At 50.7% G+C, this 19,001-nt stretch overlaps 1 protein-coding gene across 24 annotated transcripts in view; it reads right to left on the reverse strand.

Annotated features, from left to right (window-relative positions):
- DYSF (dysferlin) overlaps positions 1–19,001 on the reverse strand; it is a 203,813-nt gene that overhangs the window by 145,903 nt on the left and 38,909 nt on the right. For 13 of the 24 annotated variants that reach the window (XR_014315085.1, XM_082744003.1, XM_082743991.1 and 10 more), the window contains 9 exons: positions 17,705–17,810; positions 8,469–8,583; positions 7,182–7,274; positions 6,614–6,819; positions 4,876–5,004; positions 4,394–4,456; positions 3,640–3,690; positions 1,803–1,833; positions 1,130–1,245 (listed from right to left, as the gene is read on the reverse strand). Coding sequence is in view for 23 of the 24 variants with exons in the window: in XM_082744003.1 (XP_082600129.1) it covers positions 1,130–1,245; positions 1,803–1,833; positions 3,640–3,690; positions 4,394–4,456; positions 4,876–5,004; positions 6,614–6,819; positions 7,182–7,274; positions 8,469–8,583; positions 17,705–17,810 (910 nt within the window). In the remaining variant the exon portion in view is untranslated. The remainder of the gene's footprint in view (positions 1–1,129; positions 1,246–1,802; positions 1,834–3,639; positions 3,691–4,393; positions 4,457–4,875; positions 5,005–6,613; positions 6,820–7,181; positions 7,275–8,468; positions 8,584–17,704; positions 17,811–19,001) is intronic. The other 11 variants (XM_082743990.1, XM_082743999.1, XM_082743993.1 and 8 more) reach the window with 1 other exon arrangement.

The following is a 19,001-nucleotide window of genomic DNA, read 5'->3' on the forward strand; positions in this document are numbered from 1 at the left end:
CTCTAGCAAAACCTTGACCACTGAAACCCTTCTCTGAAGACAGCTTGCAACCTATCTGCCTCCTCCAATCTCCCACTCACACAGAGCAGAGCTCCCAACAGAGCTTGGCACACAGCAGGTGCTCAATAAATGTGCGCTCCCTACCCCTCCCCTATTCTCCGTCCCCCTCACCAGCTCTAAGCCTTGCGCTCCTGCACCTTCCCTACCCAGCACCACCAGCCATGTCCCAATCTCCAAGCTACCTTGGCCCTGCGCTTTCCCTAGTCCTGCCATCCCCACATCAAACACCTCAGGCTGTCCGCCCACCTACTTCCAGGTCTCTGAGTATAATGACATTCTGCAGAGCTAGGCGCTCTTGTGTCCTTCCATTTACCTGGAATTAACCCTTCCTCCCTCTCCCACGGCTACTCCCAACCTTCTTTCTTGCCAAACATAAAAAGATGCTGATACCTCTCCAGGTCTGCACACCTATCTCATTCTTCCCATCTCTAACTTGAACTTCACTTACTGGTGTGTAAAGATGATAATGGTATATTCTCAGGCGATAAAATTCAACTTGGAGTAGAGTATAGAGAATGATCTCACTTTTGCAAAAAAAAAAAAAAAATACAACAATTTGGTGGTTGTCGGGGGGTGGGGGAAAGGGGACTGGAGGAAGGGGGACAATGTGTACAAACTTCCAGTTATCAGGTAAGTAAAAGTCATGAGGATATAATGCATAGCATGGAGACGCTAGTTAATAATTCTCTGTTGCACATTTGAAAGTTACTGAGAGAATAGATCCTGAAAGTTTGAAACTTCATAAGGCAATGGATGGTAACTAGACTTACCCTGATGATCATTTCACAATGTATACAAATAATGAATCGTTTATTCATTATATTACTGAAACTAATATAATGTTGTATGTCAATTACATCTCAATTGTAAAAAGCAATAAAAAAAAAAATAGATGGGGCACCTGGGTGGCTCAGGTGATTAAACGTCTGACTCTTGGTTTTGGCTCAGGTTGTGATCTCAGGGTTTTAAGATCAAGCCCTGCATTGGGTTCCGTGCTCACGCCGAGTATGCTGGGACTCTCTCTCCCTCTCCCTCTATCTCCTGATAGATGGAGGAGCAATGTACTCACAGGCGCTTCATCTCCAGGCCCCAGAACACAGAGGCTTGCTTTCAGGTAACCTCTGGCTCCAGCAGAGAAATCGTCAGGATCCGAGAGAAGCAGCCACTTCCTCAGATAGGCATGTCCTAAGAGAGACATCATCCATTGGTGAGGGCAGAGTTGGAAGGACCCATGTCTGCCACCACGTCCAGACCCCGGGGCCAACTACATTTGGGTGATGAGGGATTTATTCACAGGGACATGGGGGCCAGACTTTGAGTGTTCATGTAGGCCAAGAAGAGTCTGCCAAAGCTAGAACCCAGGCCATTTACCGCCCTTTCAGGAAGTGACTGGACCAAAAGCCAGGGTGTGAAGAAATCTAGACTTGTTATCAAAATGGCCCACCTCTGTCAGAGGGGACTTCATCTCCAACAACATTTGCTTGGGGTCTTCCAAATTTAGCATCCCTGGCTGGGCTAGCCAAGACCCATGAGAAGGTTTGATCTCCCTGAGGGCCTAGTTGACTTGGAAGATGGAAGCCTGCCTTCTCTTCTTTCCTGCGGCTCTCATCTCCAGGATCAGATTCTACCTCTAAAGTCTAAAACCCCCAAGGGAAAAAGGCGATTGTCCCAAACGGCTGTTCCCAACAGCCTCCAGAACCAAAATGCAAGGATATGGCCAAAGGGATGAGGACGTGACTCACGAGGCTCTCTGTAGATGGTACCCACGTCCATCTGAAATTAAACCAAGAAACACAAGTCAAACTCTTGCCCTTGGAGCATTCAGTGAAAGATGGTACATTATGCTATTTTATTAAAAACCATGCTTTGAAGATCATTTGGAGACATGGAGAAATGTTCATCAGCTGACGTTACATGGAAAAAGTGCAGAATACAAGTTCAAAGTTTGGTAAGGTTCATCAGCGCATAGGAAAGAACGGGCAAAAGAAACACAACAGAAGGGTGATTGTGCGCTCTCTGGCTGATAGACTTAGGTGTTAGCTTTATTTTATTTTTCCCTTTCCTATATTTTATAATTTTCTATAAAAAATTTTTCTATAAAATTCTATAAATTTTCTATAAAAATTCATAGATCAATGGAACATGGATGGTCGGGAAGCTTGGGCATGGGGATAGCCCGAGATATGTGAGAACTCTGTACTTTCCACTCTAGTTTGCTATGAACCTAAAATCGCTCTAAAAAATTTGATCATGGATTACTTTCATAATTAGAAAAAAAGAAAACAATTTTTTACCTTAACCTCTGGGTTCTCAGACTACAGATATGCTTCAAAGATTAGAGACGCAAGACATGGAACCCCATTCATTACAGAATAACCCAGGTCTGATCCCATTCTTTTTTAATAACTGCTTTTCCAGAAAAATTGCCTTCGTTTTTTATCTTGTGACTACTTCCCAGAGAAGGGGCCATATTTTATTTCGATAGCAAGAGGAGGTTAAAATAAGCCTGTACTCCTTCTTCCCATTTGATAAATGCCTGAAGATTCAAAAATGAGAAAATCAGTGAGGTTTGCATTAAAACACCATTCGTGAAGGTCTCCATTGCTAGCTACCTGCCTTTACTTCCGAGATTTGTTGATGCCTCCCTGGGAGCTGAGTCCTAGTCAGCCCTTGGTTCTCTAAAGTGCACTCTTCGCTTCTGTACTGTATGGGACAAATGGGGATGGGGCGGGCAGGCTCCCCCGTCTCCCCTGTGTCTCAACCTGATCCCCCTGGACTCTACATCTGGACTCCACTTGCAAGCCAGAGCACCGGTGTCACCCTGGCCTGAGTCAGAATTAGGGGGAAGGCCACCTAACCCCCAATGTCACTGTCTGCCCAGATATAAGGACAGGTATGAATCAGAATAAGAAGCCAAATTCCTCCTGTTGGAAACAAGGGAAAAGATTTCCCTCTCCACTCTTTCTGCCAAATAATTTACCTTAGAAACCTTATAAATATAAGTATTTTTTCTGCTTTTTCTGTGGGAAGGGAGGGGCAGGCCTTCAGCACAGGCCTGGGTCCAAGTTGTAAAAAAAAAAAAAAAAACCCTCATCACAAAAATGCAAGCTTTTCTGTTTCTCCCTCTGGAGAAAGTCAGTTAGCTAACACCAATGGTCAGCCCATCACCAGGTGGTGAAGATGAACAGTGCTTGGCGAGGGCGCTGTCCATCGTCCGCCGTGAGGACTCCTTACCTGTGAACAGGTAAGTGGTGGGTTGTAAAGCATTTCTCAGTGGTGTAAAGGATTTCCTGCTGCCTTTACAATCTCCTAGTGGATAGCCTGTCATGTGCATCACCTTCTGGATTGATACGTATCCAATAATAAAATTCTGTTCTTTCTCTACAACCTCTGTGGAGAGGATATTTGAGTTTGGAGATTTTGTCTTGCCCTTTTTTTTTTTTTTTTTTCACTGTATTTCCCAACATTGACCAAGAGGAACAGGACCCCCAAAGTACCAGCCTCTGCACATTACCTACAGAATCTCCAGTAACATGAATTAGCAACAACTAACTGCTTTCAAAAAAAATACATAATTACCCGGAATTCTCCAATGAGAGCATCTGTCCGGAGAGAACGGGAGTCTACCACCTGGGAGAGGGAGATAAATTAAAACTCTCATTTACAAGTCAATGTTGGCCCAGACAGGACCCAATACAACAGCTCTTCCCTCCCAAACAGTAACAGCCAACACTTAGAGCACGCACTCTGTTCCGAGACTGCTCTGAGCAAAGTTTAAACTCACATGAACCCCCTGAGTAGGTACTATTATTATGCCCACTTTACAGATGAAGGAACAGAGGCCCAGAGAGGCTATAGGACTTGTAGAGCATCAACACCCCTAAACGACAGAAGCAGGTGCAGAACCCACACCTTCAAAAAATAAACCATACTGCCTTCCAGAAGAAAGACACAAAAAGGGGGGGGGGGCTGAGGCCCAAAGGAAGAAGCTCTTGGCCAGAAACAGGCACATGGGCAAATAAAATAAAATAAAAATCGGGGTCTGCAGCGAGAATGACTTCAGAACCCTGACCTTTGGCCCTGTGGGTTGTGCTGGGCAGTGGGGGTTCCCCACTCTGCTGTTGCCTCCATCTGAGCTGCCAAAGGCATTTCTGTGACCAGCAGAGCTTGGCGGTGAGCCGCACATGTCACCCGTGCCCTGGGCTGCACGGCTTCTTCCTCACACTCCCTCACACTCACACTGACAGGTGCACACACATGTGCATGCTGATACACGTGGCGTGCAAGTGAGTGTACACATAACCCACAGAGGAGACTAATTGCTGAGACATACCGTGATAAAGATGGGCTCCTCGAACAGCTCCGAGGGAGAGTCAAACACGTTGAAGAAGAGAGTCTGTGATTCGGGGCAAAAGGGAAATGAATGAGTGCCTGCCGACGCCAGGGGCCAAGGAGAGGGTCAGCCACTGCCCACAGCCTTCAGGTCTGGTCCACCCAGAAGTGTGGACTGAGCTCAGCCCAATAGAAGGCTCTGGGGATTCCACAAGTTCTGGGGTATCCCACCCTTGACCTCACAGAGGTTGTCATCTCGGTGGGGTGGAGGCTGGCCCTATGGTATGTCAGAGACATGGAGCACTGGGAGCCCAAGGCAGGAAGAAGAGCTAGAACCACCCCCACCCCAGTTCCTCAGATGACCTACTAGGGACCCAGCATATCTCTCGATTCAAAAACCAAATGGACTGTCCCGTGTCTGCTATGCATTCCCAATTTGGAAGGGCCAGCGTGGTCCTCGTCCTTATACCCAGCATCTCCCACCTCATTGAAGAGCGGGCTGTTTCCCTTGTGGATCCGTGTCCTCTTGGTCTGCCCAGCAGCCGTGACCTTGACCACAGGCTTGATATTCACCCCTGGCAGCTGGCGCCCCTCGATCACCTGCACCCTGATCTGAAAGCCAAGAGAAGCCATGAGCAGGAGGAGGGGGGATGTCTTCAGGCCCCAAGGGAGTCGGAAATCTCAGGGACCATTCTCACTGCTGGCTTCTGGGGAAGGGTATTAAAAAGGTATTAGGAAGAGCATTATAAGAACAGTCATATTTTTCTACCAAAGTCCCTTGCATCTCTAAAAACCCATAGTTCCGCACAAGAGCTGCCAAGCTGCCCCAAGGAAGCTCCCAGCTCTAAATTCGAGGGCTGCGCCAAGGACCCACAGCCCCCCTCATTCCACGCAACCGTTGGGACAAGCCTTCCCTCAGACCCCTTGACGCCCGCACATCCAAATGGCCTGAACATTCCTCACTGACAGCTCCCTCAGGGGCTGAACTGACACAGTGAATTGATCCCACTTTTTATTCTTTATAAGATACAATGTTTTCTCACATTTTGAGAAATAAATTAAGAGTTTTCTCTATTGAACTTTAAGTAGAGAAAGGTTTTAGGAAGATCTGTGCTTCCAAATTTAGGCAAAATATTTAAAAACATGAGATTTAAAATACAAGAACAATTTTCATGGAAAAATACGATGTTTACTGGTTTTAAGTTTCAGTCGACATTTATTTATCAATGGACTAAACAATGCTATTCTTTAATCTGTACTACAGAAGAATATATTACTAATAATATCGGGAAGGTAGATCCATGCTTTTTTATTCTCTTCATTTTCCTGTATTTTCTGTTTTCAACAAGAAACATATATTAATTTTCAAAGGAGAAAAAAGCAGTAAGTACATGACTTGGGAATAAAAATAATAATAATGTCAGAATTTTGTCTCTCAGGCAAATACACAGCGGTTACAGCTAGTACTTTCACTTAAATTATCAAGACTTAGAAGTAAAATGTATTTTTACAATTTGTGGCACTTGGTAAAGAGCTAAGTTTCCTGTCTTTAACTTTGAAAGTAGTTCTGAAGAGCTCAGTATCACGAAATGCAACTGTATCAACATGGGAAATTTCGCAGAAAAGAAAAAGAATAAGCAAAGGACCAAAATTAAGATGCAAATAAAACAGGATAGGTTTTTGGATTAAAATATGCCTGAGGGTTCATAGTAACGGCTTATTCTGTGAAGAGCTTGAACATGCTCAAATTCTACACGGCCTTCGGGAGAATCCATGGGTTTAAGGAAGGACATGGATCAAGAGAGAAAACAAAGAGCCAGACAGAGCTTCCTTGTCTGGGGATCTTGTTACAATGCAGATTCTGATTCAGCAGGGCTGGCAGTCTGCGTTTCCATCCAGCTTCCAGGTGCTGCTCCTGCTGTTGGCCCAAGGACCGCAGTATGAGAAGCCAACAGCTAGCTAGCCAGATAAAGCCTTGTTGGAATGCATGTGACAAATGTAAAGATGGGCTGAATCTCTCCAGCGCTCCCCGCAACCTTTTTTGTAAAGCACAAAACCAGGGGCCTGTGTTCTGAGGCCACAACGTGTGACCTGCTCATTCTGCATCTGCTGGGGACCGGGGGAACCACAGACTCCTGACTAGAAGAGCTCTTAGGACCTGCTCCAGGCTGGACAGACAGTACTTAAAGAGGAGACTGCGGTCAGAGAGTCAGCCCATTACCTGGAAGTCCTGCGGTTTGTCCGACAGTAGCTTTCTGGGAGTGGGAGCACTTCTTTTCCTCTTGCTCCCGGGGTGGTAGGGAGGCGGATGAGAAGGTGGCTTCCTTGGGGTGGTGGGTGCCCCGGGACCTGGGGCACCGCTCTGATCCAGTGATGGCTCTGCCTCATCTCCCGTGAGCCCCTGGTCCTCGGTGTCCTCTCCTGTGTCTGGGCGGAGAGGCTACTAATAAGGGCTGGTCCCTCTGGCCTGGTGCTTGGGACCCTACCCAGCCAATGGAGGAGCCAAAGGGCTTGGGCACGAAGACCCACCACCCACCTCCCCTCCTGTCAGTGAGCCAGGATGGATGAGGGAGAAAGAGGAGCTTCCAACAGCTGAGATGTGAAGGTGGTCAGTCCAGTTAGTCAACAGGAAGGAAAGAAATGGCCCTAGCCCTCCCCACCATGTCCTATAGGATCAGCGCCTCTGACCATCTTGTCCCAGGTCCCACTCTGGTGAGCTGACAGATGGCAGCAGTGAGCTGGTTACAGGCGGTAGGATCAGGATCAGGAGAGCCTGACCCGGGTCTCACCGGTGGGGGCCAGCCACTTCTTTCCAGAGTTTCTCGTGTCCACGGTGCTGTCACTGAGCAGGGACCAAGTCTCAGCCCGGCTCTGTCCCCCACCTGGCATAGGGGCAGGGCACAGCCCCAGGAGGCGAGGAAGGAGCTGGGTGAGGGGAGCCAACTTAGGGCACCCCCACCCCCTGGCTACCCAAGCCTGGCACAAAATTCAGAAATTGTTCACGTGTCTGCTGAAGACTGTCCCTTCTCACCACCTTCCTGACAAGACTGGGGATTTGTGACCTTTGGGAGCTTTTCCTGCGTAGCCAGAACCCTAACTCAGTCGGACCCACCTCCAAGGTGGTTCCAGAGCCCTCGGGCCCTTCACCCCCCATTCTGTCACCAGGAGCACCCCTTCTCTCTGCCCACCACCCACCCTCCCCAGGAACCTACGCCCCAGTCCAGATTGCTCTCCTCATCTCCAAGCTCAGACGGCGTGGAGCTCCAACAACGTGGCTGGGCAGGGCAGGCTCAGGGCACACCCCGAGCAGAGGCGGAGGCTGCTGGGGTTGAAGGCGGTGTTTGCCTCTGGCTCCCTTCACCCAGAGAGAAACTGCAGTCTCTTTCCCACGGCCAAGTCCCCACCTGGCCCATCTGTGCAGCTTTCTGCACATTCCAGCAGGCCAGACCACGTGGAGGTCTCACCAGCCTCACAGCGGCAAGCCCAGCACCCTGGCGGGATCCTTCTGTGACAAGGCCAGCAGAGGCAAGTGAAGAGAACTGAGACAACCCTGGAACTTGCTAACTCAGTCTGCTCATTTCACAGATGATTAACGACAGGCCCAGAGAGGGAGCGTGGCCGGCCCAAAGTCACACAGCTACTTGGTGCCAAAGTCAAGAAAGGAAGCCATGTCCCCTGGCATCCGCCCAGGGCTCTTTCAAGGCACACCCAGTTGTGTTGTTACGACACCATGGCCAAAGACCTAGAAAGTCCCAGAGCAGGGAAGCATTCACCTCTGGGGCATCTCCTGAGGCAGATCCCATCCAGCAAAGGCGTGCCCTCCCACCCAGCTCCCAGCTGCCCAGTGAGGAGCAGCAGCCCAGGCACAGCCCCTCCCCAGGAGGGCTTCCTCACACCGATCCTAGTAGCACTTTCTCTGTGTGGCAGAAGGCTGCTCTCAGGACCTCCTACCCACTGGTGTCCTCTCTTCTATGGCCCCGGGCAGCCCCCGAAGCCTCACGCTGGCCTCCTGCCCCCAGGCTCCTACACTGCTGCCGGGCTTCTTCCCAGGGGCCCTGCCAGGGTGGGCTCCTCACCAGCCATCATATCCATGTTGGGCAGAGTGGGCGAGGGTTCCAGAGATGCAGAGGGCGGGAACAGGGGCACAGCTCCAGGGAGTGGTGTGTAGGACACCTGTAGGACCAGCGAGGCCTGGAAGGGATGAGGGTGGGAAGTCAGCGGGTTAGCGCACTGGCCGCGGACCACCACCGGCCAGCGTCCTTTCTGTTCCTTTTACCGCTTCGCCAAGGAAGATGGCACGGATGGGGGTCAGGTTTGCAGGAGGCTGGGGCAAAGCCACCCCAGGGGCCCATCAGGACAGGCAAGTGGCCTAAAGCACAGAATCCAGAGTCCGCTTCTGCCACCTAGAAGCTGTGCGATCTTGGTCAAATTCCAGAACCTCACTGTGCCTCGCTTCCCTCATCTATAAAATGAGCATACTAACAGCGATCGCACCTTCCTCATAGGGTCAAATGGCAGTGAAAATAGCAGACAAAGCACATCATAAGCTTCTATAAATGAATCAGCCATTCAACCTCCCCTGCAGGATTTTTCAACCCTCAGCCTAGGCCCATCTCCAGGACAAAGGCCACTTGACCACTCCTGCTTAGCTGAGGGCCCTCCCCTGTTTCCCCACAGGCAGCTCAGCCTCACTCTGCTGAGGCCCCAGCTAGCTCTGGGAGTCTCAGTGTGCTGCTTACCTTTCTGAGCCCTCTTCCCTCCCAGCAACACCCCTGCCCCTCCATGTCAACTTCAGCTGTTCCAGCTTTGACCGGCTGAGGGAAGAGTGACTAGTCACCCCACTGTCACAGGCCAGGAAAGCCTGCCCTGTGTTTTCATCCCACTGACACACTGCCCTCCCTACCCCAATAAGACCTACACTGCTCAAAGGGCCCCAGAACCTGAGAAATCAGCCTCAGCAGGCTCTCTAGTCTTACAGCTCCTGGCCCCAGCCTTCCAGCAGGCTTCCTGGGGCAGTCTTTTTATGGATCAAAACTTTAAGTGCTCTATTTAAGGAAATTTAGAGAGTACAGAAATCTTAAAGAAAAATAATAATGTGGGTGGCTCAGTGGGTTAAGCATCCGACTCCTGATTTCTGCTCAGGCCATAATCTCATGGATCAGGATCTCATGGGTCTTGAGATAAGCCCTGCATGGGGGGCTGGGGAGGAGGGAGGGTAGATGCTCAGAGGGGAGTCTGCTTGAGATTTTCTCCCTCTTCCCCTCCTCCCACTCATGCTCCCTCCCTCTCTCTCTCAAATAAATACATCTTTAAAAAAAAAAAAAAAGAAAGAAAGAAAAAAGGAAAGAAAATACAAGAGAAAACAAATGTCCATAATTCCACCTTTATTCACATTTTGATCTAATTCTCCCCAATCTTTTTAAACAAACACTGTACAGCCCTGCTGTATAGAAAATGCTTTTCTAGGGGTGCCTGGGTGGCTCAGTGGGTTAAGCTGCTGCCTTCGGCTCAGGTCATGATCTCAGGGTCCTGGGATCGAGCCCCGCATCGGGCTCTCTGCTCCTCAGGGAGCCTGCTTCTCTCTCTCTGTCTCTCTCTCTCTCTCTCTCTCTCTGCCTGCCTCTCTGCCTACTTGTGATCTCTGTCTGTCAAATATATAAATAAAATCTTAAAAAAAAAAAAGAAAGAAAGAAAATGCTTTTCTATTTTACTTGCATTAGACAGTAAGCATTTCCCAGGCTTTGACAAATCCCTTATAAACATAATTGTTAATAATGCATAATAGCCTCTGAGCAGCTCAGCATAATTCACTAGACATCTCTACTGGGTAATATCAGGGATTCTGGAAACTCCTGGGGCAAATGCTGGTCCTCAGACAGAAAACGGCCACAGGTACTGGATGGCCCCAGTCTGAGGCTTGCACCCCCAGACTGGGGCATGGGCAGGGGCAGCCAGGCTAAGGCAGGGCAGGACCTGTGGAAGGGTGGGGCTCACAACACCAAGGAAGGAAGCCAGCGCCAGCTCAGCATCCCAGGAGACCCAGGGAGAGGCCAGGAAGGTAATGAGACGCTTTCTGTCCTGGAACCAAGGCTCTGCCTTCATGCCTGCCATGCAGGTTTGTGAACCACCAGCAGGTGTCGCTACTTGAGCAGGCAGCTAGCTATGCACCCTAAGCTCCTGCAGCCCAAAGAGGAAAGAACAGCTTCTGGGGCCCCTCCCGGGTGCCCAGACCTGCTCATCACCACCCCTGAAGTTCTGGAGATACCAGTCAGCAGGTCTGGGGTAGACCTGGGCATTTGTATTTTCAACAACCGTCCTGGGGTTTCCCCCCACTTCATCAAAAGGGAAGTTGAGCTCTTTGGAAAAATAACTAAGTCTAGGGCTTGACCAGGGAAGATAGATGACCCTGGAACACTTCTGTGCCAGAAAGCAAGGAAATACCCAAAGAATGATAGAAACATGTCCAAAGGACACAGAAACCTATTTTCACAGACTCCCACTGGCCAAATCTGAAAGAATTTAAATATGAAAATAAATACAGAGGCAGATTAAAACATTGAATAAAATTTCTGAACACAGAAATAAATAGGACAGAAGAAAGCTTTTCCGTACAGTGAAATACCAACGAACGAATGCAGAAAAAAATAATTGGCTTAGGACATCACCATCTGACAACCATCAGAACAAGAATTCATTCAACCAAGGTGAAACAAGAATGGCTGTGAAAACAGCCAGGTAAAAGTTGGATGAGGAACAGAGTATTTAGAGTCACAAAGTACCTCCCCCCACAATTCCCACTTATTAGAAAAGAGAAGGAACTGGTGATCAGTGGAGAACACCAGCAAAGGCAACATTAATCAAATGCTCAAGGTTAAGAGCACAGTCATCCAGATACAATGAGAGCAACATATGTTCGCTGTGTTCTCCTCCTGCCAAAGACGCCCAGGCTAAATCGAATTGCAAGGAAACCTCAGACCCAAACCGGGAGACATTCTGAAGGAGAACCGGCCTATATTCCCCAAAGCATCAAGGTCCCAAGGTTGTAAAAGTCAAAGAAAGACTGAGGAATTCTCCCAGATGGAAGGAGGCTGAAGGCAAACAACTAACACAACACATAATCCTGAATTGGATCTTCTTGCTACCAAGGACACTGCTGGAAAAAACTGAGGAACTCAAATGGCAATCTGTGGTTTGGATGGCAGTGCGGGACCAAGACTCATTCCTTCAGTCTCTGAAGGCTGTAGGTTCCCTAGGAAAAAGTCCTTAATCGGAGAAAACACACACTAAATTCAGGATGATGGGCCAGGAGGCTGGCAACTTAGTCTCAGAGGGTTTAGAACACAATACTCCTTGTATTATTCTCATAACTTTCAAAACTTAAATTATTTTCAAATAAAAAGTTAAAAACTGAGAAAGCTGCTTCTGCTGTAATCATAGAAATCCCACTCAAATAAAGTTCCAGCCCGTTCATGATGATTCCCACTCTCCAGAAGTAGTGCGAGGCCAAGTGCCAAATGAAAATAGGGTCCCTTGGGGCGCCTGGGTGGCTCAGTGGGTTAAAGCCTCTGCCTTCGGCTCAGGTCATGATCCCAGGGTCCTGGGATCGAGCCCCATGTCGGGCTCTCTGCTCAGCAGGGAGCCTGCTTCCTCCTCTCCCTCGGCCTGCCTTTCTGCCTACTTGTGATCTCTGTCTGTCAAATAAATAAATAAAATCTTAAAAAAAAAATAGGGTCCCTTGTCAAAACTGTATTAGGAATGTCAAGATGGCAGAGAATTAAACCAAGTGAGGAACCAAATGCCCATGAGGTCGGCCCTCTGTGGGCTGATTGCTTGGCTCAGCCTGAGCTGGGCAGGTACCTGGAAAGTTGGACCACGTCCCACCTGACATACCCGGCCTGACCCATTCATTCATTCATTTGCTTCTTCATTCCCTGCACATATATGGAGCACCTGCTACGGGCTGAGGCTTGAAGATACTGGGATACTTCCATGAACAAAGCAAAAGCTCCCGCCCCCAGGGAGTTTACATCTTGGCAGAGGAGACAGACCACAAATAATAAATGAAACAGATAACGTAACTTATGAAGTATGTTGGAAAGAAAAGTTAACCAGAGCAAGTGGGAGCAGGGGAGCAGGAGGAGCTGCGGTATTAAATCGAGTGGTCTGAATGGACCCCACCAAGGTGAGGAGAGAGGACCCAAACTGTGAAGGGTCACAGCTGGGCTGCCTTTCGGCCCCACCCACCCCATCCTTCTAACCTTTGGTGCCTGAGGACCAGATCCCCTTAGAGAACACACCTTATCCAGCCCCTCCTCACCCTCGAGAACTGTGCCCACCATCTCTGTGCTCAGTGCAGAGGTGGACCTGCAGGAGAATGACTGCTGCCCTCCACACTCTGGGGGCCAGCGCCTTAGCCTGGGGGCTCAGGAGCAGCCCTGCCACCAGAGAAGCAGGAAGGAGCAACAGCCCTGGAATCGGAAGACCACCCAGGCTGTCCTTCCCAGGGTTTCCTGAGTATCATCTACCCACACACTGAGAGCCCTACACCAAACTCCACCTGATAACTCTGCTCCTCAAGTCTCCAGCCCTGGCCCCACCGTGCAGTCATCCTGTTCCAAGACCATTATCTGTCAGTCGTGTGTCCACCAGGACATGGCGTCCTGGAGCAGGGAACCTGTCACCCATGCCTGCCATCCTGGGGTCCACAGTCAACAACAACACAAAACTCCGGAGGGGCCAGTCTGGCCACCAGGATAGGAGGGCATAGGAAACCAAAGACAAAGACAGGGGACAACCTCATCAGTTCCTCCTAACATGTTTTGCAGCCAAGCTCTGGGGTCGTTCGCCCACCATGCTCTGCCCCATTGCTTACTGTCTGTGTCCTCAGCTCCCGCTCTCTGACACTGAGCCTAGCATGACCAAACCCCAGACCAGCCCCTTCCCCCCTCCCTCCACAGACACCAAGTGAGTGGACGGGACAGCCTCATATGCATCTGATTCTATTTTATTGCCTGGCCCCAGACAACACCAAGAAGCTGGAAGAAGGTGAGATGTGGCCCTGAGCTGAGAGGGAGGGGTGGCTGTCAGCACCTGACAACCCCCATGAGAGAAACTCAGGGATCCACCAGAGTTCTGGGTCTGCCCTCCTCCAGTCCCTGCTCCCAACACACAGGGCCCTGCTGGCTCCCCACCCCACACCACTGGGCTTCCTGTTTTCTTGTGACCCAGTAGGTCTCTCTTCTTCTGATCTGTCTCTCGCTGTTAGGACTGAGGTCATAGCAACAGTCTGCATGGTGTCCACACCCTCACGAGCAAGTTCCTCTTCAAATACATTGGGAGTATGTGGCTTCTCTCCTCCAGGGGTGTCCAGCACCCCCACAGGCCTGGAGCCTCCCCCAGGACAGGGACAGTGTCATCCCCTTCAGTCTAGAATCTGTCTGAGGATAGATTTGGCATCTGCTCATGGCACACAGCTCTGAAGGGACATGGGGGAGAATGCTGAGTGCCAGGCCCATGACGTCCACAGGCCAGCCTACAGCAGGACTCCCACAGCATGGCCGCCTCCGGCCATCTTCCTCCTCTCAGTCCTTCCAGGGTTTTCCAAGGATCCCACAGGCCCTGTCCTCACTCCCATCACCCCTTCAGCAGGTCGCTTTGACGGTCTGAGCTAAACTCAGCTGGGTACTCCTGGCACACTCTGCCCATGGGGTCCAGCCCAGAAGTCGGCCTCAGTGAACAGCCCATGAGAATCCTGGGCTTCGGACAGAGCTCTGACCCTTCTGACCCTTCTGACCCTTCTGAGCATGACCTCCATTCTCTGTGCTTCTCACACAGGGCAGCCAGCCCCAGGTCACAGGTGGGAAGCCCCAGCTCAGGGGGTCTTGGGAGCAGGCGCTGCTCTGTGACTCAGTGTTATCACAGGCACTAGAAGATGGACCCAGATACTCTCCACAGGCCGGAGCTGTATCTTGGCCTCACCTCCCCCAGGCTCTGTGCAGCCAGGGGCTCAGCCAGGCAGGGCTTAGCCCTCCTCTCCCATCCCTCCTTTCTGGCTTTTATACCCCCTCCTGGGAGACACAGTCTGTTGAAGGACTGGCAATCTCCGCACAGAGGCAAGCATCCCAGCCGAGAAAGAAGAAAGCAGCAGGTTCCCAGCTGGTGAGCACGAAGCACAAACAGAGTGTGGAAACAGAGAAAGAAGAAGAAGGGTGAGGCATTCAGGGAGAGTCACCAACCTGGCTCAGACCCCCACCGCCTGCCAGGCTAGATCAGGTGCGAAAAGCTGTGCCTCAGGGACTGGACAGGCGTCTGATCTTAGAGGGGAGCCCAAGCACAGGAGAACTTATAAGAAACACCAGGCATGGATGCCCAGAGGGCAAGAGTGGAGGGATGTTTGAGCATCTCAGCCAGGAGCTAGAAACTCTGACTGGGGGCATTGGGGGCTGTGATTTAATGATTTCTAAGAAACACATATTGGGTCATTCAGGTGACCAAACTCTATTTCTCAGAAATACTGGGTCTTCAGAGCCATAAAGGTAAAATGGGTGTCTTATTATTAATGAAGGTAACTTTTGGACCCCATGCAAGTGTAGGACCTGGTTGACAAGAGGACCAACCCTATGCTTAGAGGGTTGAAACTTTCAGTCCTATCGCCCCCAGCCTCTGGGGAAGAAAGTGGGGCTGGAGGTTGCATCAGGCAATGGACAGTGACTTAGTCAATCATGACTATAACGAAGCCTCCCTTAAAAACTACAATTTTTTGGTCTCTTTTTGCAGAGAGCTTCCATGCTGAGGGAACTAGAATGTCTCCATGTGCCACCAAACAGGGCCCCAAACTCCACAAGGACAGAAGTTCCTTTGTTCAGGACCTTGCCCTATGGATCTCTTCATCTGGCTGTTGATGCACATGCTTTGTGATGCCTTTTAACAAACTGGTAAATGTTAGTGTTTCTCAGATCCCTGACTCAAAGTATCTCCCTCACCAGCTACCTACAGTTCCTCCATGGGTGTTCTACACCTTTATGGAAAGCTGTGGTCTTCTTCAGGATCCAGAAGTACCTGGAGTCCTTCTTGACTCTAGGGATGTGGTACTATGATTTATAATTACAGATGTGTGTGTCTATATGAATATTTAGTCATTGTCCTTGTTTCAGGCACAGAGCTCCTTTTAGGAATTCCTTGGACTTTCCTAAATGCTAACAGCCAACAGGGTGTCTTTTTTTTGTGCTAATGAGTTGACTTGGGCAATCCCCTAAGGATGGCATCTGGTTGCTAGTGGAGCCAACCCTGTGGTTAGAAAGCTGAACTTTCAGCCCCCACCACCTCCAGGGAGGGGGATCCATTGTCAATGAAGCCTCCATAAAACCCCAAAGGACAAGGATTGGAGCGCTTCCAGGTTGGATCATAACTGGCGATCTGGTAACTACAATGTTTTTCTGAGTTCTGCAAGCCGCTCTAGCAAGTTAATCAAACCCAAGGAGGGGGTCATAGGAACGACCTATCTAGAGCTGGTTGGTCAGGAAAGCTCAGGGTGGCAAAGGATTCGGAAGGGGAGGATTTGGGACTGGCAAAGGATTGGAAAGGGGAGGCCTTGTAGGACTGAGCCCTTAACCCAGAGCTGTCCCTGGACAGAGAGTGTCAGAATTGACTTGAATTACTGGATACCCATCTGGAGTCAGAGAATTGCCTGGAGGGGTGGGGGGGCTGGAAATTGGTTCTAGAACCCTTAAACTGCATGAGTAGACTGGAGAGCTCAGGAGGGCAGGGGGAGGACAAGGAGGGTGCAAGATGGAGACAAGCTCAGTGATACTGGAGGAGGTCACTGAGAGGACGCGCGCACCAGCAGACCCGCGGGAAACCCAGGTTCCTCACCCCCTCCACTCGCCACACAATGTAAGTTCTGCTTGCCCTCCTTGCTCTCAGATGCCTCTCCAGGCAGAGTCTTGAGCTAGTGACGTAGTGTTGAGACTATCCGGATGGCATACAGGACTGAACCCAGTTAAGACCTCTATAGAAACTTCTAAGATTTGGTAGATGGGTGCAGAGATCCACTCCTCTCGCTGCCGCCCCAGACACGCCTCACAGATAAGTCCCCTGGCTTACTAACCCTGCCGCCTGCCAGACTAGAGCAGCATGCCTCCTTCTTGGGTCTCTCCCTGTTTTCCATGTAAGGGGACGGGTTCCTGATTTCACCTGGGAAGCCCCTGAAGAGGTTACAGACCTATAAGTGAACACCGCACTAAACAGAATGTTCTGCCAGCCATCACTGGCCTAAGAAGTGTCAAGAGGAAGTTCCAGCATCCGAAAGGCAGTGGAGCAGGAGTCCATTCAAGTCGCTCCCACCCCTGAGAGTTTAAGAGATGTGCCACCCTTGTGCCACTACTTGTCCCCTTTTGGACATGGAGTCACTGTGTGACTTCAGTCAGTCACTCTCTTTCTCTAGCTCTCAGTGCCCAGTAGTGGTTCCTTTTAGAGTTCTGCCAGATTTGCCACTTCCTGACTCACCAAGCCAGCCAATGTTCCCTACCCTCACACACACACACACACACACACACTCAAAGAGAACTAGCCCAGAATCCCCAGGACCCCACCAGGAGGAAGTATTTCCAAATGGATAGTCCCCCGGGGCCTCCTGGGGGTGGAGCTGACCCAGAGGGAAGGTCAGGAATTCTACTGACCAGGAAGAAAGAACCCTGCAGGGTATATTTAGCTCCCTAAAAATAACGGGAAGCCAGAGACGTGGGCTGGGAATTGTCTGTGAGGACTGGAAGAGCACTGGAAAGGCTGGGGGAGGGGCAGGAAGGACGATGGCGGAAAGGAAGAGGGTCTGACGGGTTCTGGTGGGCAGGGAAGGGGGATGTCTGCCTCCCTTCCCTTGGGATCTGAGACCCAGATGACTCAGATATTCCAGATCTGGAGATGGGGGCTGGGAGGTGAGGGAGGGCTACCAAGGAGATTGGGGGAGCCATCACCAAAGCTGCCCAGGAAGTTTGGGAAGTCATCAGTTTTCGAGTAAAGAACCAATCCCAGGAGGTGACGGTTCCTCCCTTCAGGGCAGGAGGGGATCCAGGGGCAAGCCAAGCTGGTATGAGGCAAGGCTGACTTGAGCCCCACAGAAGGGGCCAGGGCTCCCTCCTGTCCCCTTCCTGTCCCTTCCATGCCACTTCCCCTTCCCGGCACCCTGAGCTCTGGTCGGGGAGGTGGAGGGGCAGGCCTGGTTGCTGGCAGCTGGACTCTGGCATACCACTAGCGTCAGAGAGGCAAGACCTCAGACCAGACACGGGCCTGATCCAAAGGCCTGGTGGGCACTTACCCCCGTGGGCTGCTTCTTGGTGTCCAGCAGGGGGGCATTGAAGCTGGCAGACAGGCTGGGTGTGGCGAGGACCTCCCGGAGTGGCACTTGGGCCTCCCCCAAGAACCTAAGCAGAGAGAAAAGTAGAATGTTGAGAACTAGCCTAATGTGCCCGGCTCTTCCTCCAATATACCACCCCCTCACCACCATCTCACCGCATAAACAAACACCCTGCAGACAAAGCTGATCCGCCTCAAACACCACAGACCCCTAGGACCCCTCACGGCTCCCTAGCACCCTGCCCCTGGGCATCCCACTTGTCATCCCTGGAGGGCCAGGCCCCCCTCCCTGCACAAGGATGAGAGACACCTTCCCTTCGCCCAAGGCCAGCTTTCTGCCTCTCCCCAGAGGCCCAGCCCCACCACCCCTGTCCGCCTGGATACTCCCACAGAAGGGCTGCCTTGCCCATCAGACCTCAGCCATCCACAGGTCAGTGTCTCCTGGAAGCAGGGCGACCCCGCCACCACACCTGCTCACACATCACCACCCACACTTGCAGCTGGAAGCTGCAGTGACTCTGACCCACATCCACACAGGCCGTCTGTCCCGGCTGCCCAGGGCTCCACCAGCAATGGTCGTCGATGAAAACCAGTCTTTCCTGTCTTCAGGGACAGGGAGAAAAGCAAACTGGGGCTGAGCAGCCATGCCCACTCCCCAGTGAGGCCGGGACTGTCACAGCATACACACGTAAGGCAGCATCTCCGACTGAGGGGTGGGAAACCCCAGAAATGCATGGGCTCCTAGGGAAGAGTAGGTCCCCGAGGGACGAGCAGCTAAGGGGCGCTCCAAAGGGTGCCAAGGAAAAAGTCTGTGCCCCCTCTGCTAAGAAACGGGCAAACTGCGTTCGGCAGCTCTGCAGTGGGCGGGGGGAAATCATGGGCAGGCAGTGGCCCGTGTCAATCAGAGTTGTCGCCTGATGTCTGCATCACACTTCTGCGTGCTTCCTGCATACAACTGTCAGGGTGTGAATGATCGACAGCCAGAAGAGCCATCCTCTTCTGCTTCTTGATGTTTTTTGTTTTTTTTTTCCCTGACAAATAAATAGCATGCCTGTTATTTATTTATATCCTTTTTCTAGTGTTTATAACGACTGCTTTGAACATAGGTTTTATGAAGTTTTATTGAAATATAAATTCAGTCTAGACCAAAAGAGCTGATTTTTCAAAAAAAAGATTTATTTATTTGAAAGAGAGAGAGAGAGTTGTGAGGGTTAAGGGACAGAGGGAGAGGAAGAGGTCATCTTAAACAGGTTCCACAT

Source organism: Mustela nivalis (genome assembly GCF_964662115.1).
Source record: "Mustela nivalis genome assembly, chromosome: 8".
Taxonomy (NCBI): Eukaryota; Metazoa; Chordata; class Mammalia; order Carnivora; family Mustelidae; genus Mustela; species Mustela nivalis.